Raw genomic sequence first — 27,302 nt, 5'->3', positions numbered from 1 at the left:
AGTAAGCATAAGCATTCAAACCTCATTTCCTGTTCTTTTTTTCCCCCCAAGGACATTGCACATTCATGCAGGTATAGGAAGGGGGGGGGGGGCTGTATTAAGTAAACCTTAGTATTTGCTACCACATAATGGTACATTGTCACTTTATTTTCTAGTCTAGGGCAAAGTTATTGATTCAAATAAAAATCTACCCCAAGTCACACGGAATTGAAATTTGTTTCCAAAATAAAATGATGAATATGACAAATATTTGGTAGATTGGGTAATATTCAATAGTGAATTACACAAGAGGTGACCATCTTTGCCAACCTTCTGGTACCAAATGGAAATGAACTGTATGATGGGAACAGGGTCTCAACTAGATACTTGGTCAGCAGGGGGCAAGCAGACACTTCGGCGCCCCCTTGTAATGCCAAAGGAAAGGCGCGGTGAATTTGAAAGGGGGGAAATTTGCACCCTCCCTTTTGACCCATGCCTGGGGCACCAGACTTGTCTGCCTCCCTCCTAATTGGGGTCCTGGATGGGATGTAACCAACAGGGCAAAAAGCAAAATCAAAATGTGGAAGTGTTTATTATTGTATTTTCACCAATGATACAATAGACAGAGAATCTGCAAAGTGTCAAATATGATAATGATCCTGGTACTGTAACAGGGGACAATACTTTCACAGCTCCAAGTATGCAAACTCAAGATTCACTGATTTGTCGTTGAACAACAATAATCAAATAGTCATTACGAAATAATGAAAATTACTTTCAATGATACATCATGGTAACTATCACCACATTATGTTTTATCAATTCACACATGAATAAAATACCTTAATTGAAAATGAAACAATGTAAGGAAATGATCCTCAAAGTCTTGGGGTGATTGTTTGAATCATATGAATACACCATTTCATAAATTTTACGAGTTTCTTATGCCCAATGCTTGTTCAAGTTCTGCTCTTCTTTGTTGCACCTTACTGTAGAAATAACGGCAGACAGCTTCCTGAGCCCAAGGCTGATAGTAGAAATCAGACCTTCTCTCTTCTTCTGGATTTCCAACAACATCGGTCATTGTCTGCAAAAGAGAATGGGATGAAAAAAAAAATGAATAGAAGTATATTATTGTCTAACTATAAAAAAATATTCTTTCAGAAACTAGTGAGGAATGATAAATAAGAAGGATATATGATTAAACAAATATTGTGTACAAATTTCTAATCTTTAAGTTTCCAGGCAAAATTAAACTAAATGTTTTATCTAGACACGTGGCAGACATTTTAAGTGGCAGTGAAGTGATTTTCAATACTGTCCAACTCATACTAGTATTTATAGCAGCTGCAGGTTCAGTCTAAACCTGTCAAATAGAGCTCATGTTTTAATACCAGATGATGTTATAAATACTACTCTGCCTTCAGCCTCAGTCATCTCTGGACACCAGAGGAGTTAATTTTATTGAAGATTTCTACCATAGGTGTACACAAAGAGTGCACAATTTCTGGCGGCTTGTGAATGTTGTTCCTCACACAACATGAAAAGTATACCAGTTAATGGCCTGCGAGAGGTGGTTTTGGAGTGGCACACGTGTAGCCACATGTCAAAACCAGTTTTTGTGTGGGTCAGAGTGCTGCAGGCGTGGATTCAACTCTATTCACAGCTGCATCTCCTTAATAAATGAAATAAAGAAAACCCTTCAGGCAAACAGTAAATAAGGGTGTCTACAACACACCCAAAAGGAAAATTTCAATAACTTTTCTTTGACTTATTTGGCAAAATTGCTGATTTAATACTTGTTATTCGGCGACATCATTGGAGATTTAGCACTTGCTATTTTGTATAAAAGTGCTTTTCCTTGCAAATGAAACATTTCATTGAAATTCAGAGCAATGACCAGTGACAATATAAATCCTGGTTGTTTCAGCTGCTCACTGCGAAGACCCTCCCCCCATTTTTTAATGAAAACAATTTTGCGTTTGGAAATTACAGATGATCATCTTTAGTCTCTCGCCAACTGCAAGATCGCACATATTTACCAGTATCGTGATGGTCATTTTCTGCACACGAGGCTAATTAGACCGGGACCTACAATTTATTGTCGATTCCGAATGGCAGGCTTGTTTTTTATACTCGTCGAGAGGTTGGTGCACTAACCCTTCGATGATTTCGTGATGATAAGGCTGATATTGAAAACTTAAAAAGCCATAATTTGAATAAGGTATCTTATTCGCTTGTAATAAAAGATTTGAAGAAAAATGGATAATAAAAAAACAAAAGAAAAGAACAGTCAGATTTATTGATTTTTCCTTAATGATCTGGGAAGAACCCTTGAAAATAATAGGTACCCCTCCCCACCAAGAGAACATATTCAATGTATCAAAAATATTCTCCCCTGAAACACCATTTTATGTTTAATCCAAAAGTTAACTTTTCTATCTAAACAATAACTGTTACACACAAACATGGATTGGTTTATAATAAAGAATACAAAATCATCATTACGGACCTTCAGATCTCTCATTTGCGATATCAACCACTTGTTGATAAACTGCTGTGGATCTTTAGCAAAACTCAAGAAAAATTCCCTGTTAGTCTTCAACTGATTTATGGTTTCAACAGTTTCATGAATCTGTATAAAGAATAATTAATTTTCATGAGAAACAATATGCATATAAATATGTAAGAAATGAACTGAAATAAATTTAAGACTGAAATTCCATCCGAGCTTTGTGTAATGAAATTTCTCAAGCATTCTGACTTCAAATATGTGTTATGCTCACATACACTTTTTTTCTGAAAAACTTCTTTCAATGTAATTTCTGTGAGAGATCCCCCTTTTTTGTTATCTCAAGACATTTTGCTAATTAAAAACTACATTTTTGTATTTTACTTGAAAAACAAATGATTTGACACATACACAATACATCAGACTTCCATATAACATCACCTCTAGGATCAACTGTAAGTCAATTTATAAACGGGGTGACTTAATAAATACAAATACAAGGCCACAACAGACAAAATGCCCAATGAAGTGGCTGAGAAAAAAAGATGCCCATAACAAAAATATGGATGCCATATATTTCAAAAATACAGCAACCTCATTAAAAATGCATTTGTAAAAACTAAAAACTTTATATACATGATAAAATATAATACAATGCCCATAAAAATATTTATCGTTGTCTTATTTAAGTACAGATAGCTTCTTGAGTTCTCCAAATATGTTTATCACATTTCTTTTTAAATGTGTCAATTGTGTTAAAATCTACTATCCCTGGGGGTAAGCTATTTCATTTATTAACAACCCCTATTAGAGAAAAATTCCCTGCTACACCACAACCTAGAATTGTACCTTACCAATCGATACTGATGTCCCTTTGTCAAAGCAGTCAATTAATGGCATATTAATATAATTCATGGTCCATCCTACCCACCCCATTGAAAATTTTGAATGCTTCGATCATATCCCCCCACTCTGACACCTGCATTCTTTCAATGTAAACATTTTCAAAAAAATGAAGTCTCTCTTCATATCTTCATAACTCAAGCCCCGTGTGCCAACAAGGACATGCATAGCTCTTCTCTGCACTCTTTCCACCAAGTCTATGTTTCTCTGTAGGTATGGTCTTTATAACCTATACATAATAACATGTATAGGTCTCTTTAATACGTTTCTGCAGTCTAAATAATTTTTTTTTTTTTGCTGTTGTGCGGTTGTGTGGGCATCATGCTGCACTCTCGTCCTGAAGATCCAGGTTCAAACTCCGTTGACGGCAGAGTGGTGGTAGGCTGAAGTTGGTTTTCTGCGGTTTTCCAGCTTCAAGGCACGAATGTGAGCCGGTCTCCCATTTGAAAAAGTCTCTCTGCAGAGAGCAGGCAGGCCTACAATACGATACTGACAAACATGAAAATTCAAGCATTTCCATCTTTACTTCAGAAAATGGAAGCCAGATGGCAACATAAACACGAAACAAATGCAACTCGACAACATAAATACGTTAGGGCCAAGCATACACTCAGAACTCACATTCTCTCTCCGGCAAATGCGGATTCATTAGAAATTCCACAGAGGAATGTGTATAAGGTACATGTTTGGTTAAGTAGTAGTAGTAGGCTAAATAATTTGAACCAAATTTTCTCATTTTCTCAGAACGTTAAATAATACTTATTGATGAACATGGATGTTGTGAGAACATTTTGACAATATTTAATGTAAAAGAGATAATCTGACATGGATATGACTTCAATTTAGAATTCACAGTCATTTTTCATTATTGTCAATTGAAAATTTGTTTTGATTTGTTACCAGTGTAACAATCTCTGTTAGGGGAACCTCAGACGAGAAGACATGGCTGTCTATTGTGGCATATTCAATTTTATCAGGGTAGCTTTGCATCTGGAAGTTTACATTACACTTTGATGCCAACCTTTGTATTCATTTGTTATTCGTAACAAAATTTTGTAAGCAACACTGTAAGTGGTTCTGGAATTTAAGCATGGGAAAGTATAACAAAGAATTCTTATTCCGCCACCTGAAACTTTTAAAAACCGATGCAAAAAGCAGGATGACTAAAAACCAGACGTTATACTGAGGTCTCATTGTGACAGATGGCAGCACTAACATACAACAAAACAAGCATAATTTAGACAACATATATAACTTAGGGCCACACAAATAAGCACACAACATGTTCTTGCACGTACCAATTTGTCAGAAATTCTGAGGTGTATGAACAGTTAAGTAGTAGGTTTTTGTATCATTACGACAAAGAAAAAAAATTACCTTATTGTCTAATGTTTGAATTTCTTGTTGACTGGCAGTTGATAGAAGAAAGTTGTTCATTTGTGCTTTTAATGGGTCATCCTAAAAATGACAAATTAATAAAAATTTATCACAAAAATAAAATTCAAAATTTATGAAATTTTCATTGTATAAAAAAAATTTTAGAGGGAAATAATTAAATGGCAAAAACCATAAGCAAAAGGTTTTTATCCCCTCCCTCTCTCAAAATAAAAACTTCACCTGAGGCATATACTCAGAGATACTGTTCCACTCTAATTTATTGGTAGAATCTGGGTCCTTTTTGAGTGAAAGTGGGTTTGTCTTGGGAAAAAATAGTTGCCCCTCCCCCCCAAATCACTGGTAGCCTACCAATGGCAATCAAAGAAATAATTTATTTATGAAAACACATGTCTACATATGAATCCAAAGATTCACTAAGAAAAAAAGTTTAATTTATTGGTGTTTAATTACATTCATTCCAAAGTATCCCACTGGTATAGAAAAGTTGCAAAGAAAACATTAATACTGAGGAATTAACATGTGAAACAAATTCAAGTTAACCACATTATCAGAGGCGGATTTAACAGTGGATGCATTGGGCACGTGCCCTGGGCCCCAACTTCTAAAGGGCCCTCGAAACCCCAACATTACATTTTTTCTAATTTAAAGGGCTTAATATTTTCTTTTGCACCTGGAGCCTCAGCTGACTTTAATCCGTCTCGACATATTATATCATCATCAACCATTTTCAATCCACTGCTGGATGAAGGTCTCCTCTAAATTTTTCCATTCTGCTCTATCTGATGCTTTAGCCATCCAGTTGACTCCAGCCACTTTCCTGATCTCATCAATCCATCTTGCTTGGGGATGCCTTCTCGGACATTTAACACCATGGGGGTACCAATCTAGAATACTCATGGTCCATCTGTTGTCCTGTCTTCTTGCAATATGTCCAGCCCATTTCCATTTCAAACATTGAATTCTTTCCATGATATCATATACCTTTGTGTGGTTCCTGATCCAAGTGATTCATTTTCTATCTCTCCTTGTGATGCCTAACATACATCTTTCCATGATCCTTTGTGTTGTCTTTAGTCTTTGTATCGTCTTGCTTGTGAGTGTCCAAGTTTCAGCTCCATAAGTCAGTGCTGGTAGTACACACTGGTTAAAAACTTTTCTTTTCAGGCATAATGGCATGCGACTCTTCAGAATTACAGTTTTTGCCAAAAGTGCTCCATCCAATCCTGATCCTTCTGTTTATTTCATTAATGATTCCGTTGTCCATGGTAATTTCTTGTCCCAGGTATACATAGCTTTCTACTTCTTCTATCTCTGTGTTGTTGAGCAAGATTGTCCTCTTCAATGCAAAGGGGTTGAACATAACTTTAATCTTTTGCAGATTCATTTTCAAGCCCACCTCAATATTTGCCTTTGCCAGTTCTTGTATCATTTCTTCTAGTTCGTCTGGATTACTGCTGATAACAACAATGTCGTCTGCAAAATGCAAATGGTTGAGAAATTCTCCATTTATTTTAATTCCCTTTTTATCCCAATCCAGTTTTCTGAATACTACTAAAACAGCGGTAAAGAGTTTTGGCGAGATAGTATCACCCGTCTGACTCCTTTTCCGAGGTTAATCTTTGCTTTTCCTTTATCCAAATGAATCGTTGCAGTTGCTGTGTCATGTATTTTCTTGATGATATTGATGTAAGTCTTCTCTACCCCAATTATATCTAAAGCTTTAACAGCAAATGTGAAAACAGAGTCAAACGCTTTCTCAAAATCAATGAAGGCCATACACAATGGTAATTTGTATTCCTTGTGTGTCTCTATAAGTTCCCTGATTGGATGTGATAAATTGTGTATTTTTTTAGAGGGTTTTTGACTGTAATCCTCCACGCTGGCCAGTGCAGGATGGAGGAAGCCCATCCGTGTCCGTTCACCATGTGTTAAACATGGCTACTTACAGGCTGCACCACAAGAAGGTGCGGATTGAACTTTAAGTCTCAACTCCTAGTCAATTTCTTCAAGTCCTCATAATGAAGCAATTAAAGGGTCTTCTCCTAGTTAGCAAGTAAAGACTATTCAACAGCCCATATTATATTACAGCAACATATTATATATTTACTAATAAATCAGTCTAAATTCTCTTCTGATTGGTTTTTCATTTTAGAAAACATTAGCTCTTTCAATAATGTCCTCTGAATAAATTTAAAGCAAATGTGCGTGTGATTCTGATGATCATCCCCTGATTCATTTTTTTTTTGAGTGATTTCCTGCTGGAATGATTTTTTTCCCCTCTCTGATGCTCCACAACTGTGGTCTACTCCCATTTAACTGTCACATCTTTCACACCTGAATATGGGGGAACTATGTCAGATTTCTATTGGTGAAACCTAACTGTGTGCTTGTGTAACCAGCATTGTGAGTGTCTTGTGCTCAGCAGGTGGTGCTATTCGTCCTCGGAATCACTAATGCACAAATTTACAATTTAATGCATATTTGTGTCATACATTTGATGATCATCATGGTAGGGGTGACTTGAGACAAAATCTCTATCTAAGCAAGACATGTTTTTGTCACCCTTCTGCCCACCACCATCCCAATTTTTTTCCTATCCCAGCAATCCCTAAAAAATTATAATTTTTTAAGTCCTTTCATCTCGGATTTGACAACCATTCTAGAGTGGACAAATATTTTTTTCAATCAAAAATTTGTTTCGCCTTTTCATTTTGGATTTGGCACTCCTCCTAAAGTGGCACCACTTGGCTCTGTATATCCCAAGAACTGCCTCTGTATCGTAGCAGCAGAACTTTTTTTCAAAAGAATTCCAAACTTAAAGTTGGAAAACCTCAGAAAATCTTAAACCATTGTGACCAGGAAGGTCCCAAACCACATTTTCAGAATGTGAAACGTCCAACTCCATGGCAACTAGATGACAAAACTCTGTTTATGATTATGCGTTAAGATTCTGTTTTTTTTTGTGACAATTCAAATGAGAGATTCAATCCTATATGATTTTCCAAAAGCCACAATCTTGTGAGAACAAAGCGGATTTAGGCAGTAAATACATCATCTCTGACGAGGGTGTGTAGCCGCCTAAAAGTACTGTAATTTCCGATACATAACTCGCAAGGGAAAAAAACCCCTCAGAAATTAGAAATTCAGTATAATAGCCGCTCATTTAGGAATGCAACTTGCTATCTCATCAGTGTAATTAGATGGCCCGTACCAGTACAGTGTAACCTACCTCCTTTGTACTTAAAATTAGTGAAATTACTTTTCAAGATCATGACATGCCATGATATACTACTTTATGCACACTAACTTCAGTCATATATCGCCTTACAGCAATTTCCAACTTGTAGAGATGGGTGAGAAATGATAGCACCATCTATCGGTGGTCACCCCAAGTTCGGTAGGTAAAAAACTTATTCCCGATGTTATTAGATCAGATTCGAACTTGTGGAACTTAAATGTAATCTTCATAGTGGAAGACGAGCATCTTACCACGGCGCCACTTGGATGCTGATCATGATACACTGTGAGGGAGAAGAAAAAGAAAAACGCTGGTACAGAGGTTTTTCTCTCCATAATTTTTTCCCTCAAAACTCAGAAGGTATGTGTCCCATGAGACATGTGAAGAAAATTTATATGCACCCTTTCCTAAAGTTCCGGGTATTATTCTATGCACGTCAACGTCACCTTTGATATACTGTTATATAATCTACCTCAGCGTTTCTCAAACTGTAGTTTGTGACTATGGTACTGGTGGTTAAAAGGCAGACTTGATAATTTAATTCTAGTTGAATAAAAAATTATTCAATTGTGAAACCAATGTGTTATATCCTGTTTGGGTTAAAAAAACGATACCCACATACTTTAGGTGACCATATTTCATCATGAAAAATGCAGGCAATTGCAATCGTATATACAGGATGTCACTAGTTATTACCAGAACATGGCAATGAAATCATTCTTAATGAAATTGTCAATTATTGCTGAAATTGAAAGCTACTGCAAGTTGCAGTAAAAAATGTATTCCAAGAAAAAAATTTTAAAACCTGGTGATTACATTTCATTGAACAAGAATATGGAAAACTGGGATCTTGCACATGGCAAGATACAGGACATCATCAATTGTCACCAAAAACTGTCATAACATAGCAAAACTACCAATTATTAAGAAATTTCAAAAACCACCAATAGGAGGAAAATAAGGAAGTTACCGGAAATCACATTGAATTACAATTAAAATTCAGTTCCCAGGGAAGAAACCAGAATAACAAACATTTGTACAAAAATAGCCAATTTGTAGTCAAAATTAACACACTTGCAAGATGAAAATTTTAGTGAAGATAGCAGATTAAAATTAGCTTTGGTGAAAAAAAGAGATTGTACATAAAAAAGCTGTTACAATGAAAAATACAGGAAAATGTTCTGTAAAATATCATCTTACTGGTTCTTCGGTACAAAAGGTTGAGAAATACTGATCCCCACTTACTACTCATATACACATTGAGGGCTTCATTGAATCGCAACTGCTTCTCATAACTGTAATACATGGCTGTTGCACCTGCCTAGGTGATGTGGCCACTCAAAACTTAAGCATTGTTTGAGAGCCCACAGAAAGATGACTGAACTTCAACACCGCATTTCATGGGAAAATAGAGGCCAAATAGAATTTGACACCTCTCCAGAAAGGCACAATAATTGGTTCTTGAGCATTGGGTACATTGACAACAAAGACTACAGCATTTGCTTGGTGCAGCTGTTGAAATAGCAGGAAAATACTACAATTATCTCCAAGAAACAAAAGTGAAAGGGCTCGTAAGAATGGTGACACATTAATATGAGGATGGTATAACCCAGTTTTAAAAAAATAAATTGCATAACACCACCTGAAACTATGGCAGAAATAAAAAAGAACCCACTAGAAGAAAAAAATAAAACACCTATATCTAACTCAACGACACTGTGATGCGTCCAGGCCATTTTCATGCCAAAGGTGGACCAACCAACTATTATGTATATTATTTTAATTCAGTGATATGAAATAGATGAAGCTGATTGAATTAAAAAAAAAATTCAATTCAGTTTTTTTCACATGTGAGGTTTTATTCAATGTTTTGCCACATGGTTTAAATGTTGTTATAAAATTTTTTTATTACAATTATACTGTGATTTTAATTCCAGTTTAAACAGTATTTTGCCTTTTAACCCTTTAAGCGGTTTTTAAAATTTTCCTAATCTGCATTATAACTGCCACACTGGAAATAAAAACATGTTAAGAACCCTATATATATATTTTTATAAATAATGATAACGTGATCACCACATATCCCCAAGAGATCTTTACAATCTGTCCAGGGAATTTGTTAGTGTGTTAGTACACATTCATGCCCGAATCAGGATTTGAACCCGGAACTGAACAGTCAGAAGCTAGCTAATCACTGGACTGCCGGGCAGATGTCCAGTGGTTATATTGGAATGACTGAAATAAAGATGATCAAGTTTGACGAGATATCTTGGGATATCCGCTTTAAGGGTTTAATGCTTTTTCACAGGAAAAACAAATTCACAAATTCAGTCAGCCCCCCCCCCCCCGTATTCGCGGGGGTTACGTTCCTGGGGTAACCGTGAATACGGAAATCCGCGAATAACCGAAACTATAGGGTTTTTTTGTTTATCTCGTTTATTGAACATCATGAGAAGAACAGGGTGACGCAGAGGTAGAAGGGAAATGTAAAAAAAGGTGCAGCGGTTGTTGCCGATGCTTTCTGAAAGAATATTGTGATTTCTGTTTGATGTTTCTTCTTCTTCATATCATCAAGTATGTTGGAATATGTTGACAAGGCTTCCTCTACTAATTTTTCTGCATGTGAAAGACGTACCATAAAGGCATCAGTGAACTTGTCTTCTACTTAATAGCTGCCACGGCTCTAGTTATAACAGTAATGGCATTAGTGATGGTGTAATTCTTCCATATCTTCATTATGGATTTGCATCTTCTATTGCATGTACAATCATCTCCATTGAGTGGCGTGTATAGTGAGCCTTGAATGTTCGCTTTACCCCCTAATTTAGGGGCTGAATGATAGATGTTGATTAAGAGGCATATAAAGGAGTTCCACACCATCAGCTTTGAACTCATTGACATCTTGTTGTCTAGGAGCATTATCCAGTATCAAAAGAATTTTGAATGACATGTCTCCACTCTCAAGGTACCTCCTGACTTCCGGAACGAAACACTGTTTAAACCAATTCAGGAAAAGTGCTTTCATAGTCCAAGCCATTTTATTGTTCATCCAAAATACTGGAAGCTTTGACATCCTTTCTCTTCAATGCTCACGGATTCGCAGATTTGAAAATTACAGTGGGCTTCACCATGTACCCATACGCATTTGCCCAAAACTACATAGTAAGTCTATCTTTAAACCAGGCGCTCGATTTTCTTCTTGATTGATAAATGTTCTTGAGGCATTTTCTTCCAAAATAGCAGTTTCATCAATGTTAAATACCTGATGAGGTGCATAAATCTTTTCTTCAATAATTTTCTGCAAAGTCTTTGGAAATTTTCTAGCTGCCTCCTGGTCGGCAGAGGTTTGTTTGCCAGCGATTTTTACATTGCGTAATCTGAATCGTTTCTTAAACCTATGAAACCAACCTTTACTTGCATGAAGTTCTGATGAAATAGACGTTTTACCAGCCCTTCCCTTTATAGAAGCGTAAAATGTTATCGTCTTTTCCATTATAATATTACAATCAATTGGAATACCTTTATGTAGCAGTCTTGTACTCACAAAAAACAGCATTTTCTGTACGAGAAACACATGGATCCAGTAGGCGATGCAAAGTTTTCGCTGCCTCAGGTGCAGCTACAGCCACGGCTGAACGAATTCTGGATTTCTTTTTCTTGATATATCCTACCGTAGATTCGTTGATTCCGTAATGGTAGCCCACAGCACGTATTGATGTACTTTCGCCAAGCATAGTCAATATATCCAATTTTTCTTATAAACCTTTCCCTTTTTTTTGTCTTTCCGAAGCATTATCAGTAGCACTTGAAAAATGAGCCATCCTAAACACACACAACTCAAATTTTGCAAACAAAACACGTGAATGGCGATTGCTAAGTCTTTCAAAAAAAAAATTCCAAAGGAGGATAAAAACTGTGAATACGGGGGGAGGGGGGGGCCCTGACTGCATTTATTTTTCCTACATTACATTACAAAAATAAAAATTTGGGGAAAAATGAAATTGATAAACTCACCACTTCCACATCTATATCATAGCATGCTGTCTTTTTTGTATCTGGGCCTTCAACACTGTCAAAAATTTATACAAAACAAAAACATCAGTGATCCTTATAAGATTTTCATAGTAGTCATCAACCAAGGTGCTAAAATGGTCCTTGGGAACAAAGGACCATTATTTGTATGACTTATTTTCTTCTTAATGTTTTAACACTGGCATCACAGAATGTCTACTACATATGCAAAGGAAAATTCTGTGACCTTTGTTAATAAATAATTCCCTGAAATTTGCCTGTCCAATCAAATAAGCTTTACTTGACTCTTTTGTTAGAGCAATGATACACAAAGAGGTCTAGAAATGACTAACAAGTTGCTATGTATCAAGAGTAATAACTATGTTACGGTGAATGAGGTAGGAGTATTTAGCAATAAAATTCGGACATTTGTGACCACCCCCAAAACAGAATATATGAAAACTGTTGCACCACAAATTTCGGGAAGAATGTTAATGTAGAGCAGTTTTTAAGGAAAAGCTCACTCTGGCTATGCACGAGTATAAAAGTATAAAAACATGCATTAACTTCTGACGGCGCACAATGTATAAAGAAAAGAGCTCTTCTGCGTAGAAAAAATTATGGGTTTTTTTATGGTAGAACATTTTCAGCCAGCTCATTTCAGAACAATGCAAAACATTCTGCTTTAGAGGCAGCCACCATCCTCACAAATGAAATGTATGTTTAGGCATATAAAGCAGGGTAGGCAGATTTAAGTCACTTGATTTTTTAAAAAAATCATTGATTTAAATCACAAAATTAAATTTTTTTTCAAATATAATTTCAATGATTTTGAAATAAAAGTAACCTAGTACAGTATGCATGTTATTGATATGTGATAAAGTTTGTGATTAAAAGAAGTATAGATCTTTGAGGTAAATATAGGGATATATAATATAAATCATAATCTGTATCTGGGGATATACAAATATATCCCCAGATACAGTGCAGAAACAAAGCTGCTCTATTTCTAGATTTTGTGTATGAAAAAATTGCAGAAAAATATAGGGAGCTAAACTTAGATATAACCACACTAAGTATTTTCAATGCATTGCAATGTGGCACTAAGGTTCCCCTGATTAAAAAACAGGAATAATATTTTGTATAAAGCCTTGAATTTTATGCTCTAGTTGCTGATTCAAAATAATAATAGATGTTGTACGAACATATATATATATAGTTGGGTTTTCAACTTTACTTTTTGTATTAAAATTTTGAGTTTGCTAATTTTTTTTACCAAAACTCATTAAATCTGTGAAAGAATAAAAATGTGCAGACTATTAAGACCCAAAGCAGAACATGCCAAAATGTGTGACGCATGTTGCAGAACAATCTGAAGAATTAAAGGAAAGTAGAAAAAACTATTATGGGAATTTCTACTGCAGAAAATTTTCAGTTAGATGAAGGATTATTGCAGAACAATGTAAAACATTCTGCTTCGGGACTATTAAGCATCATCATGCAAGTTGGAAATACATCTACTGATTGCTTGCGCAAGAAGCAATCTTGTCAATAGAATTTGTTTTTATTTAGTTGAATGGTTCTTTGGTTGCACATCCAGTGAATTGAGATACCAGCACCATATGTGTGATACCGAGTTTCCACCACGCATTCATTTTAAGGGGGGGGGGTGGTTCATGAATAAAAGTACTTTTTTATACACAAAAAATGTTAATCCACAACGTTAATTTAGGCTCACAGACCTTTCATTTTACATAAACATACATTTTTGGTATTCATATTTTTTGCTTGCATTTCTCATTTGTAGTTTATTCATTACTGCTGACTTAAATTTGAGAGATTAGGAAAAAAAAGCAGTTAAATGATACGAAAATATACATTGTTAATGATTAACAAGATTTAATTAATAAGCAGTCAGTTAATTTTAATTAAAAAAAACAATTTAAATAAAGAAATCTGATTCATAAAAAAAATCCAATTTTTTTGGATTTTATATTGAGTTTACCATAAAGTTGTGTTACCCATAATTGAGTATTTGGTTTCAAATCCCTCTGTGCGAAGACCCAGTTGATGTAGCTATGTGTCTGAACAGTCATTAAGGTATTACATATCTTTCACGAGTGATGGTACTTTCAGTCAAAAAAGATCATGACAAGAAGTGAACCAGTTTAAAAACCATAATGCCTCTAAATGTTCTAAATGACCTAAAAGTACATCAGGCAATGTTATGTGTTTAGGAGGTGCTCCGATTCATGTTTCAAATCAGTCAGAAGTGTGAAACTAATGAGATGGATGAATTTTTTTTAGATTAATCTACTTTCCAATTTTGTGGGTGTGGTTCCTGCTGGATTCTAGCACTTTGGTTACTCAGAAAGAAATTGTTGCAAAATGGGAGAAACAATTCAGGAAACTGATGTGATATTTTTGGTGCTTTAGCACTTGTTATTTTGGCGACATTGGAAATTTCGAACTTGTTATTGAGTGATATCATCGGCAATTCAACGCTCCTTATTTAGTCATATTTCCAACCACCATGGAACGATTGTTAGAACCTATTGGGTTTCCGTGATGGGAAGCCCAAAAAAGCCATGATTTTTTGGGATAAAATTCAGTGCAGGAACTTAATCTGAAATTTTTTTTAAAATCAATTTCTAAAAAAAATATGTGATCTTCTCTCTTGGTTTGTAACCTCTTGGCTTCAGTGACCCTTTTCCACTTTTGTGACTGTTACATGATGGTAGACACCCTGCATCATCATGAGATGTCATAATAATCTCCAAAGCAGAATATGCCAAAATCTGCAACTTACGTAGCAGAACAATCAGTGCTACTACAGAATAATCTGGAAAAATTTTAAGAAAAAAAGTAGAAAATACTATTATGGGAATTTTTACTGCAGAACATTTCCAGTCAGTCAAGGGCTCATTGCAAAACAAGGCAAGCATTCTGCTTTGGGGCCAAACCAACACTGGGAAATCATAAGAAAATGAAAAACACAGATGATGGCCCTGAGAAACTATTTTTCAATTAGTGAATGTAGCAATCAGTTTGAAACATTCACTTCTGATGGTCAAAGATTAACTAAAATGCTGAAAGATGCAAACCTAATAACATGATTTATGACAATGGGATCTGCTGGATGAAGCAGCTGATGAAGGCGTTGAGGAATCTCTGCAAATTTCATTCGAGCACACTGGAATATCTGGGAAGTAAAAATACAAAAGCACATATCAAATCTTTTTATCAAAATAAAAATGCACAAATGCTGTATGCAAAAAAATTGATTAAAAGAATTAATAAACGAAGCCTTCATAATGCTGGACAATGCACTGGCTTCATAGAGTGATATGAATATGTGAAAAACTAACCTGTTCCAAATACTTGTCACAGTTTATGTATTCTCGTTCATGGGAATCTTGCAATTTATGAGTCTTGATGTACTGCCACAAAGCACTGATTATTATGGGTCTTGTTTGGGTGTGTATACCGAGTAGTCGGGCAAGTCGTGGATCAAGTTTGAATTGCAAAGGCTGAGGAAAAGAAACAGTTTTAATTTTCATAATAGAAGTTGGAAAGTTCATAAATTGATATTAGTTTTCTAATTATATTTATAAAATCCAAAAAAGGTTTGAACTTTCTGAATTTGTAGTTTGTTGCATGGTTGAAATTGTTGCACTTGGCCCCTAGACACATCATAATTGACGTATATACTAGAGCCAACGAGAATACAATCCAACCCTGTTGTAATGTCACCATCTGTCCCCAAAGAATTTTGGAACGATAACGAGTTTGGTATAATATCAGATCATAATTGGAATAGCATTTCAGAGAAGCTCCATTACATAAATTCACGTGTTTATTGTGAACTACTATTATCTCAGCGTCTTATTATATGCATTAAATTTTAAGTTGAGGAAATTCATAAAATTGAAAACACTACGCAATTACTCAAAAATTTCTTGATATGAAAATTAAACAGAAAAACATACAGTCAAACCTTGTTAGTGCATCACCCGGGTTACATGTCACACTGCTTATTGGGTCACTTTTAGGAAATCCCAATTGTCCTTTATAGGATTTTAATGTTATTAAACTGCTGATATTGCGTCTCCCCACTCTAGCTAAGAATACAATTTTGTGAGAGCACTTTTGAAAATTACCATTCGAATCAGAAGCTCCATGATAAGTTCAACATTCACTCTTACCATGTTAAAGATCTACCTAGCATTTCAAGCAGAAGCCACAGAAGCCTCTGCATTTACCCCCCCCCCCACCTTTTACTACAGGCTTCTTGACAGATTCTTTCTACATTGGGCTATTTCGTATTTGGGAATGGTTAAGCAAGAATTTTTCTTTCCACGGCGAATAGTGGTTCTTTGTGCAGCTTGGACTAAAAAGTGCCCATGGGAGAACAAAACTCGCCAGTATATTTTTCGATGAAAAATAAACTTTTTTCAAACTCATAAAGAATTTTTAATTTTAATTTGTGATGTTCCAAAAGAATTAAATCACCATAAATGATGACAATACTTTGATTTTTATAAACATACAGAAAAATTTGCGAATATTCAAAAATCGAAAAAGGCAATATTTTGTGTTATTCAAATGCATATTTACGTAGCAAATGAACATTAATTAAGGGAAACTTGAGTAATCAATTTTCATGACTAAACTCGTTTAAATTCCAAGAGTGACTTACTAATGAAGTTTGACTGTACTTATCGTTTAAATGATTTTAATTCTACATATATTTAGTGACACATTTTGTAAGTACAAAAACAAAATAAACAAAGGGAAATGATGGAGACATTGCTTTTTTAGTCCGCATTGGTTATAAGTTATAAAATCATAAATTTCCAGTTTTTTAGATATTGAAAGACCAACTCCTTTTCGACATGATTTGAATGAAGAAACTCGATGGAGATAATAGCACTCAAAAATTCCCATAAGCAACTCCAGTCCTCTCTACAAATATCTCAATTCTTCCTTCTACCCTGAGCTGTATCTTAACAATTCTAATAACAAGACCTACATATCAGCCCTTTTGCAGGCTTGCTGTAATTTTGTACTGGGTTGTAGCCATTTAAACCACTACTACCCCCTATGACAGGCAATGTCCTACTGATTTTAACATTTCTTTTGAACCTGCCCTATGTTAATCTCTCCACGCGATCACCTTTTCGATGCTTCTCACCCTTCCCTTTCCGATTTAATAAATTGTGTAAAAATATAGATTGACAACACTCACATGTAAATTACGTTTGTTTTATTCTTTTAATTGTATGTATTTGGTGTTGTTCTCACCAATGTCTTTAGCGTGTATATATCTCAATTCACCTCTCTCCTGTTGTTTAATGTAACTTTGTTTGTTTGGTCGCTCACACGATTTGGCCTAAAGCAGAAATAAAAATACTACTACTAATGAATGTGTAGATGCAGTGTATGCATGGCCCTTGACATTTTTATGTTGTCGGATTTGAGCTTGTTTTGTATTGTTGCCAGTGCTACCACCTGTCTCCAATATTTAGAAATGAAGATGGTAAATGCTTGAATTTTCATGTTATGTAAGTACCATGTTGAAGGTCTGTTTGCCCAGAAGAATTATAGCACAAATTCATCAAATAATAAGTCATTTACAAAAGTTATGCACACAATACTCACTTGGTAATCCAGGAGCAAAAGAATCGTGCATCGCACATTTTTATCACCAGGTCGTTTAACTTGAAAACCATCTGTCTCTGTAGTAGTCGGGGTACGATGCCACTATAAAAAACAAATACCATATGCACAAATATTACATACTATAATTTTTCGGCCTATAAAAGCTATAGATTATACCACTGGTTCTTAACCAGAGGTGCAGGAGAGCATTTTTGGGAATGTACAATAAAGATTGAAACATTTTAACAATGGAATTTTGAAAAATTCAGATTTAGAAAAATTCTTGTGTGCTCAGTTGAAACCATTTCCAAAACTCGGGAAAAAAGCTTACAAACACTTCTACCATTCGCTGCCACTTATCTTTGTGAAATGGAGTTTTCATCACTTTTGATGATGGGAAAAAAAACACCCCAGAAATTGCTTAAAGGCAAGTGATATATGTGGGTAGCCCTTTCAAAGAGAATCATAATGTAACACACTATTATGAAAAGGCAGCAACAAATTAGTCACAAAATATAAAGGCCACAACAGGCTTTTTAAGTAATTACATTGATTATCCCCAAATTAAAAAGTGTAAAAATTTAATTTGTGGATAATCAATGTAGTTCTTAAAAAAAAGTCTAACAAATATAGACAACGCATTAAATACAAATATTAATAATCTATATATATAAAAACTAATGTATGTCTGTCTGTTTGTCCTTTATGCATTACTACACCATTCATCCGATCGCCATGAAACTTCGGGAAGTTGTTGAGTACATTCCCGCAAAGGTTTCTGGCATTTTTAAAAAAAAATTTTTTCCTTTCCTTCATTTCCTTGAATTTCGTTTCTTCTGAGATTGCAGCGACGCGTGACAGGTAAGCTAGTAGTATATAAAGTTTTAAGAGAAACCAACACCCATGGTAGGAAACAAATATGTGTATAGTATACATACATACCAAGGTTGGGTTTTTGACATAACAAACATAAAAAACTTGTTCAAATTGTCAAAAACTTAAATAAATGCTTTTGGATAATGTTTTGAACACAATAGGCATATAAAATGATGAAAAACTTATTTTTTACATATTACAATGTTTTATTTTTAAACCTTAATTTATTACAATTATTAAAACAAAATACAGTCGACACTCGATATAACGACCCCCCCTTTTTTTTGTCGAAAAGAGAACATTACATTGGGAGGGTCATAATATCGAAAGTAAAACATATATGATAGTCGTTCTGTGAAAACATTTGGGACTTATCCTACTTCTTTACTTTTTCTTAATATGTTTCCTGTCTTCACTACTTCTGATTGATTCAAGTTAGTGTGGATGTATTCTTCCCTGAAGAGCTTGGTATGATAACTCTTTTTATTATACAGTCAAGATTCAGCTGACAAGTAACATTTTTTGTCTCCTTTTGCTACCTTTGGTAGCAAAACCAGAGAATTCAGCATATTTCTAGCAAATACAAAAATTCTAGTTTCACCATTTTTCTTATGCAATTAAATTTTTCATGGCATTGCCAATGCCATGATTGCCTCATCAATGCGATCTAGTCAGTTGTATCTAAGGATTTCTCTTATATTTGTCTAGGCTACATCATCAAATCCAACATATTTCATTGTCAAGATTTATGTTATATATAAGCACATAAATTCAAAGGCAATGTTTAATCATCTAATCTATCAGTAATGTTCATAGTTCTTAGATGGTGAATTAGCAATAAAGCCAAACAGTTTTTCAAATCAATACTTTCTGGATATAACTATGTTATATATACATCTTCAATTTGCAAGCCCATTTCCAGGATTAAAGTTTAACTCCAAGCTGAATTTTGCAGGTTGAAATTCCCAAAATCAACTTTTAAAAATTGTTTTATATTGCGTAGAGCGAAAGATACCTGTATTACTAAAGATTGATGCCAGCTACTCTTACTTGCGATCACCTCAAATTCAAAAATTTTATTCAAAAGTAATAAAAATAATTCTTTCAGAACTCACCTCAACTAAATGGTTATCAGGCCCATATAAATCTTTGTCAAGTTCAATAACTAAACTCTTGAAGAATGAGGAAAACTTCCTCTTGACTTTGCTCTGATCTGCTTTTGGAGCGTTTTGCTAAGTGATCAAAATTAAGTATTTAAATGATTGAATACACAGAATAAATATAAACACAAATACAATCAGATTTGTTTAGCTTCGATGAGCAAAAAAACTTGTATGATACATACATCATCCAGAAGACGACCCTCTACTCTAAGTTCCCAAGATGGAACAGTAGGTTCCTCCACGCCTTCACCTTCTTGTTTACCAGGATAAAATGTGTTAGAAATGAAAATACGAAGCTTTCGTTTTTGCTGAAATGTAAAATTTTTTTATCTCAATATACTTTTCAAAGCAAGAAACTGCAAAGAATAATAAACATCACAGTCTCATAAAGGTGTTTACTTATATACATACATTTCTTGTCCCGTATACCATCTCATTTATCATTTAACCTTTGATTCATTAGCACGACCAAAGGAAAAGTTTGGGTCTTTTTTTTCTTTTCAACATAATGTCCCCTGCATGCCAGAAGCATGAATGTGCAAATTTTACCCTTTTTTATCAACCAGTTAGATTCTTTATTTTGCTATATAAGTTTTGCCCGAAAAGTGAATGTGTATCCCCATTGAAACACGGCACAATAAATTTCAGGAAAATGACTTCCATAGAGTAACATGAATAGAGTAAACATTCAAACGTCATTTCCTACCTTCCCCCCCCCCCCCCCAAGGACATTGCACATTTGTGCTTCTGGCGTGAGGGGGGACGATATAGTTGCAAGAATAATCATTCAGAATGTGACAGTAACTTTCTCTCTACAAAGCTATTGTATGGTTTTTAAATGCAAAATTGATTAGAACATAACAAATAATGGTAGAAACTGAATTATGTACGAGTAAAATACATCCAAAAAAATCTGATTACCTTCATTGGTCGTTTCAGAGCCTCCTGAATATCAAGCCTCTTCCTCATAATAGTGAAATCAAGTTTTCTCTCAAAGGTCAAAAGATCCATATAAGCTTGAGATTCTGGTACCAAGTCTCTGACTTTTTGTGGCAGAATCTTCTCTGCAAGCTTCTTCTTTTTCTTGCTGCTAGGTGTGCTGCTAGATCCCCCTGGGCCAGAACCTGGGCCACTGCTGCTTGTTGGGCCAGAAGGAGGAGGTCCACTAATGACAAGAAATGTGCAGTGAACAAATGTGAACACCTTATAGTTGCATAAAAAAAATATTATAGAAGATATGTTTTTGAAATTCATGCATTCATAATTGGCTTTTTAAATGCATCCTATCAGTAACGTAGAAATCTATGAAAGCAGATAAATTCAAAGGCAATGTTTAATCATCTAATCTATCAGTAATGTTCATAGTTCTCAAATGGTGAATTAGCAATAAAGCCAAACAGTTTTTCAAATCAATACTTTCTGGATTTCATGCTGAGGTGAACTTGGGAAAAATTTCTATTGTCTCGACCAGGAATCAAACACAGGACCTCTTGCTAATCAAGCAAGTGTGCTGACCATTATACCATGGGGGATGAAATATTTTTTCTCTTAAACAACGCATATCAGTTTGACTTGCTTAGTGGAGACACATTGCAGCCTCTCTTAACTCAGCAAAGGCCTCCAGTGGCAACAGTAGAGAACTATATTGATGTATTGTGGATCGAGGAAAAATCATTATCCATCCCAATCGGTTTTGTTTGGTTATGTTTCACTAGGAGTTTGTGGTAAAGGAATGTTTTGTAATATTTGGTGAATCACGATCACAATATTGCCGCTCAACTTTTTTTTGCTCGTAATATTTTGTGACCCAACTTTACACATCATTAATGAACCCCAGTCTCCCCCCCCCCCGTTTCCTGCTGCATTGGAAGAAAAATATTTCAACTAAATGTAAGAAGTGAATTCCGATGCCAATTTCCACTGTAACACAGTATCATGAAGAACTTTGCCGCAGAACATCTCCAGTCAGTAGAGGACTTGTTGCAGAACAATGCAAAAAATTATGCTTTGGGGGAATTCGGTTAATTTGAAGTTCAAAATCACTGCAAAAGAAAAGTGTTTTAACTATCAGATTTATCAATAAATATTATCGGGTCCATAAAATGACTACTAGGCTACTACTTTACTGCACACCAACTCTGTCATATCCCCAAACAGCAATTTACTACTGATCAAATTGGTTAGGAAATGAAGGTGCCATCTATTGGTGATCACCTCAGACTTGGAAGGGAAATAACTTATGTATGTTCTTCTCCAGGATCAAAGCTGCAGACCCGATGACAATATTCAAGGTAGAAGACTAGCATCTTACCACTGCACCACTTGGGTGCCCATAAAATGACTAGGAACTGCAAGTTAATCAACGACCTTCACATAGTGATGTTGGCTGCTACATCACTTCACTGTTCTGGAATCAGTATCACTGTGAAAATTTAATGCCGCTGTGGTGGTCGAGTGGTCATAATGACGGACTCACATCGCGAGGATCTGGGTTCGAACCCCGCCGTCGCCATAGTGGTGGTCAGCTGAAGTTGGTTTCCTGTGTTTCTCAATTTTGAGGTGCAAATACGAGCCGATCTCCCCATTAAAAAGCCTCGCCACAGAGAGCAACAGGCCTACAACGATTAATTATTCAATTATTACACTTCACTCATAGTTAGAAAAACTGGTGGCAGATGGCAGCACTACACATAACAAGCATTACACAGAAACAAACTTCACGTCAGGTTCCACTACACGTACATTCCAGCATGTACCAATTCTTTAGAGGTTCCACAGAGGAATATGGACGAGGTACATGTGTGTGGTGGTACGCTGTAGTAGTATCATTGTGAAATTTTTTGACTATTCTTAAAGCCTGATATATGAAAGGAGTTCATGATTGCTGGTTTCCGATCTTTTCTAATTATTCAAGAGGAATCAAGGAAATCTTTTGTAAGGAAAATTACTGGATGGTTGGGGCTAGCGCATGGCTGCTGATTATAAAATCTACTATATAACGCTAGTTTTTGTTAATTTTTAGTGATTTTATTGCCAGGAAGACATTTTTTTGAATTTATATATTTTTCATGTCATATTCCTAGATATTAATACTTTAAAAAGAACATGGAAGCATACCTTTTATTAGTCTGAGGACCTTGAGAGCGACTGTCTGGTCCACGATCAGGTGGAGGCCTTTTTCTTGCAGATTCCATACCCACAGCACCCATAGGACTTTGAGGTGGCATCCTGGAACCTGCTGGATAAGAACTTGTTGGTGGACCCATTCCTTGCCCCACTCTACCATGCATAGTCTGTGGTGATGGCGGTGGACCCTGCATGGGACTAGATGGATAGCTTGGTCTTGCTTGCGGCTATAAGTGAAATCACAATGATTAAACCCGAAGCAACCGAATAAAAACTTATGATGATCTAAATGTTCTCAAATGGATGCATAAAAAAATCCTTTCATATTAAAAAAATTACCAACGGAAAAATATAAATTTTATTTATTGCTTTTATCTTTGGCCTAAAAAAAGACCAGATTATGCCTATATACACTATATACACCACTGAAAAACTATAGGGCATCTACAATACTTGACATGGTCAAAGACAATGGAAGCATTGCAAGAATACAATGTTGAAACGGTTTTGATATTGTGGGTCCTGTCCCATTTGAAATTTATGAAAACAATCAGTTTTGATCACTTGATCATTTTAGTCGTAATATGGCCATTTCTTGCACACAATGGCTAATTGAACAGAGACCTTAAGCTTGCTGCTGAATCTGAACAGCACCGTTCAACATTATTATTTTTTCTGTATGTCTTGCTGAGAAGTTTGATGTCCTAATTCTTTGATGGAATACTTTTTGTGGTAGCAATTTATTCAGTGGTCATTTCATTGCCATTTATGTTCTACCCCTGCATCAGGAAATATTGAGAAAATCAGCTTACATTTGTGCGCATGTTAAAGTGGTTTTATGAACTATGTACAGTCAATTCAAGATAAGTCAAATTCAGATAACTCCAATATCTGTTTAAGTCGAAGCGTTAGAACTTTTTCCAGATTTCAGTGTTAGAATTTTCCCTTAAGTTTTCTTCCTTCAAGTCAAAGTTTTTGGGAATGAGAGTTTTTTGACAGAAAATAATCTTGTGCACACTTTGTTGATAATTTCGGAACAGGTGCTGTATAATCCAGACCGCCAAATCCAATATAATCCAGATCGCCAAGGGTGCTATAAGTCGCCAATGCCGGCGCTCTCAGTTATGCCGATCGGGCTCTCACTTGCTTTGCCGGGTTGTCATTGTTCTAGATTGTTCCTCGGTAGCTTCCATTACCCATCCATTATAGATGGCGCTTAAAGCGCGGGCGATCCAAACGGATAACAGCGTTTTTTCCCTTTGTGCAGTAACGTCGTTGTCTTGGATTATTCCCGATGCGATTACCTTTCGTTAGTTGTTTTTAGTGTGTCTTTTCAAATGTTTGAATAGTCATTTAGTGTTTTTCGTTCCGAGCGTTAGGATTACATTTTCGTCGACCGGTAGGGCTGTATCCTTTTTATTTATTGTTCTTATTAATATTCGTTATTTTATTTAATTTCCGTTATTTATTTAAAAGAATCTGGATACCCGGAAATAGTCCGGGTTTTAAATTTTTTTTATACCTATAATATGCATGACCGTTGTTTATTTTAAATAAATCTGGATACCCAGAAATAGTCTGGGTTTTGATTTTTTTATACGTAGAATATGCTTATTTTTACAACATGCATGACCGTTGTTTATTTAAGTATACTATTATATTTCATTTGTGTTTCATGATATTTTTCATATTTGAATGGTTTTTTATTATTGTTTTCCCTGCTGGTGATTTTTTTTTTTTCGGCGTCCACTTTTGGTCGGGTCGCCGGACATGTTTAGCGCCGAAAAAAAAGTCGCCAGAAATCGCCAATCTCTGGATTATACAGCACCTGTTCCATAATTTCTTTCATTTATACGAGTATCATGTGTATGCATCATCGTATTTTCATAATACAGAGTATGTAAGTCTAGTTTATTTCTAAATATTCTCATTCAATAATTGAATATGTTTGTACATTAGAATAATTTATCTTTTGGAATTTCTTTATCTCCAGTAGTAGTTTGACATGTTTTACTAATAAGGTATTAATATAATAGCGCTGTTATTTTAATAAATTTTTCTTTTTCCCACTCTGAAATCAGAATTTCAAATAAGTCGAACTAACAATAACTCAAAGCTTTTTGTTGGTCGCTACACATTCAACTTATCGAGATTTGATTGTACATAGTAAAAAAAAAACATTTTGGGAAAACAATTATTTTTAAAGTCTAAAGAATTACGAAATCATTTGCGATTCAGGTTTCCCCCTCCCAGAAATAATTATACAAGGGAAAATATAATCCAAGCATCATTTGAAAAATAAAAATCAATAAATATAACAATTCACAATACTAACTGGGTACACTGGTCCAGGAGTACCATACTGTCGACCGGGCGGTGGTCCTCCATGCTGAATCTGCATTGGTCTGTCAGGTGGTCTCATTCCGGGACCTGGAGGCCCAGGCATGGGTCCCATTGGAGCAGAAGGCATTGGCACTGGAGGACCAGGTGGACCCTGCACAGGAGGTGCTGGTCCAGCAGTTGGCACTGCTTGAGGTAACTGAGGTGGGGGTCCACCTGGTGGAACTGGGTTTCCAGGCATTCCTGCTTGAGGAGGAACTGGATATCCTCTATTCATGTTTGCTGCCATAAAACAATTATCCTATACAAAAATAACAATATATTCATTACTTACAGGCATGTATTCAAGGAAGGGGGGGGGGGGACATATACACCCAAGTGTTAGCAGACTGATATCAAAGCAGCTCCGATCAATCTCAAGGTCTCAATTTAAATAGGCCTATGATAGAATCTGGTTATATCATTAGTGCCAGGAAACACACATTGTTCACCATCATTAAAAGCTAACTGCAACATAATTGGATGTGTAAAAGTTACAGCACATACTCGTATATAAGCTGATCATTGAACATTTTTGCCACACCACTGTCATTTTCTACACATGAGGGCTGATTAGACTGGGACCCACAATTTATTGCAGATTCAGAACAGCAGCATTCAACATTTTGTCTTTTTTATACTTGTCGAGGTTGGTGCACTAACCACACGGTGCGAGACCCTGCGGTAGCAATATTTTTTTGTGGTAACGTTGTTGAAGATCTGTTGTACCTCTGCTTCAGGAATGCTTCGGACAAGAATGAATTGGGTATCAAACTCTCAACAGCTCCAAACATCCTTTGGTACTTTAAGCAAGTATCCTATCAACTTGCATGTGACTGACCCCTCTCCTCATTTTTAGAACAATTTTTTTTTTAAAGTTAAATGATGCAACCCTGTCATTCATTATGGTATTAAGCTGTTGGAAAGGCTATCATTCCATAAGCGAGGTGAATGCCAACTTGTTTTCCAACATCAAGATTTCTAATTAGTGTTTTGACAGTTTTTGTACTTTTCATCGGTGGGCATATTGCATATAAGTTTTCATATTTATTTTCTGACTTCTACTAACAGTGAGTTCCGCTTCAAATCAGACTGGGAAAACATGGTCGGCAATATGAGCTTTTTTTTTTCAGCATAGGAAATGTACCAATTTCCAATCATTTTTGACTTGAAGGTCACCAGGTTGGCGTTCACAATGCTCATGGGATCGAAGGCTGTTGAGCAAATCAAGAATAGAATAACTTTTAGAATTAAAATAAATTTTAATTTTGGAATTTAAAAATGAATATATAAAAGTTAAAGAGCGGAAGCAATGTGAACAGATAAATCAAGTGCCAATACGTGGAAAAATAAATAAAGGCTCAATTTTAACATGAATATATATAAAATAAATTGAATTTATAATTCATCATAAATAGCATATTTTCAAAAAAAAATTTTTGTCATGTTTCAAAGACGTTTGACAGTTTCGGCATTTTAACTACAATTCATGAAATAAATAGTGACATTTAAAGATACGAGAAAATAACAAAACTCTGGGCGTAAAATAATGATAAATGACATTATAACTGTATAAAATATGTTAAATTTTTAAAAAAATATAAAACAAACACTTCTTCATGAAGCTCCAATTTCTTTACAGGTTTTTCACTTTCCCTCAACATATGAAGACATGATCTATCGCAAGTTAATTTCACACATGAAGTAATAGAATTATTAAAATTAAGATAGCGAATTAAAATAACTAGACAAAATGAAAAATTAAATAAAAATGACTTACTTCTTATAGGCATAGAAACAATAAAATAACTGAAGCATCCAGCACAGTAAATACGCTGAAAGGGAAGGAGTCATGAAGAACAGAGACTAACAAAAATATTTCATTCTCTGAAATTCTCCATATATTTAGCTATCTTGTTTAAATTATCAAATATATAAAATATTTTTGCAGGGTTTGAATTCATTATTCTTAAAATTTTTATAATTGTTTTTACTGTTTTTACATCCACATCACAGTAAACAAAATAATCAGGAGATGGCTCCTAACAGCTAAAAC

The 27,302-nt window shown here is 35.2% G+C and overlaps 1 protein-coding gene across 2 annotated transcripts; it reads right to left on the bottom strand.

Moving 5' to 3' along the window:
* Positions 1-552: 552 nt before the first annotated feature.
* Positions 553-27,090, bottom strand: Bap60 (Brahma-associated protein 60). Of its 2 annotated transcripts, none has more exons than XM_089249141.1 (13): positions 27,027-27,090; positions 25,203-25,508; positions 22,859-23,094; positions 20,663-20,906; positions 19,924-20,049; positions 19,694-19,810; positions 17,703-17,804; positions 15,410-15,571; positions 15,146-15,243; positions 12,045-12,099; positions 4,772-4,852; positions 2,492-2,614; positions 553-1,066 (listed from the first exon to the last, which is right to left on the bottom strand). In XM_089249141.1, the coding sequence occupies exons 2-13, from the start codon at positions 25,494-25,496 to the stop codon at positions 911-913; spliced, it is 1,794 nt and encodes a 597-aa protein (XP_089105267.1). In that variant the 5' UTR covers positions 25,497-25,508; positions 27,027-27,090; the 3' UTR covers positions 553-910. The 2 variants fall into 2 exon arrangements, with proteins under 2 accessions (XP_089105267.1, XP_089105277.1); XM_089249151.1 differs by lacking the exon at positions 27,027-27,090 and adding an exon at positions 26,858-27,025.
* Between the last annotated feature and the right edge of the window lie 212 nt (positions 27,091-27,302).

Source organism: Pholcus phalangioides, unplaced genomic scaffold (genome assembly GCF_987345545.1).
Source record: "Pholcus phalangioides strain wild (caught in Gottingen) unplaced genomic scaffold, Ppha-v1.0 ptg000003l_1, whole genome shotgun sequence".
NCBI lineage: Eukaryota > Metazoa > Arthropoda > Arachnida > Araneae > Pholcidae > Pholcus > Pholcus phalangioides.
This window is presented reverse-complemented; position numbering and strand designations above follow the sequence as displayed.

Coding starts and splice junctions, on each gene's coding strand:
- Bap60 (XM_089249141.1), bottom strand. CDS start 25,496: ATGGCAGCAAACATGAATAGAGGATATCCAGTTCCTCCTCAAGCAGGA. Junction 23,095..25,202: donor CTCCTGGACCAGTGTACCCA/GTTAGTATTGTG, acceptor TTTCACTTATAG/CCGCAAGCAAGACCAAGCTA. Junction 19,811..19,923: donor AGGGTCGTCTTCTGGATGAT/GTATGTATCATA, acceptor TTGATCACTTAG/CAAAACGCTCCAAAAGCAGA.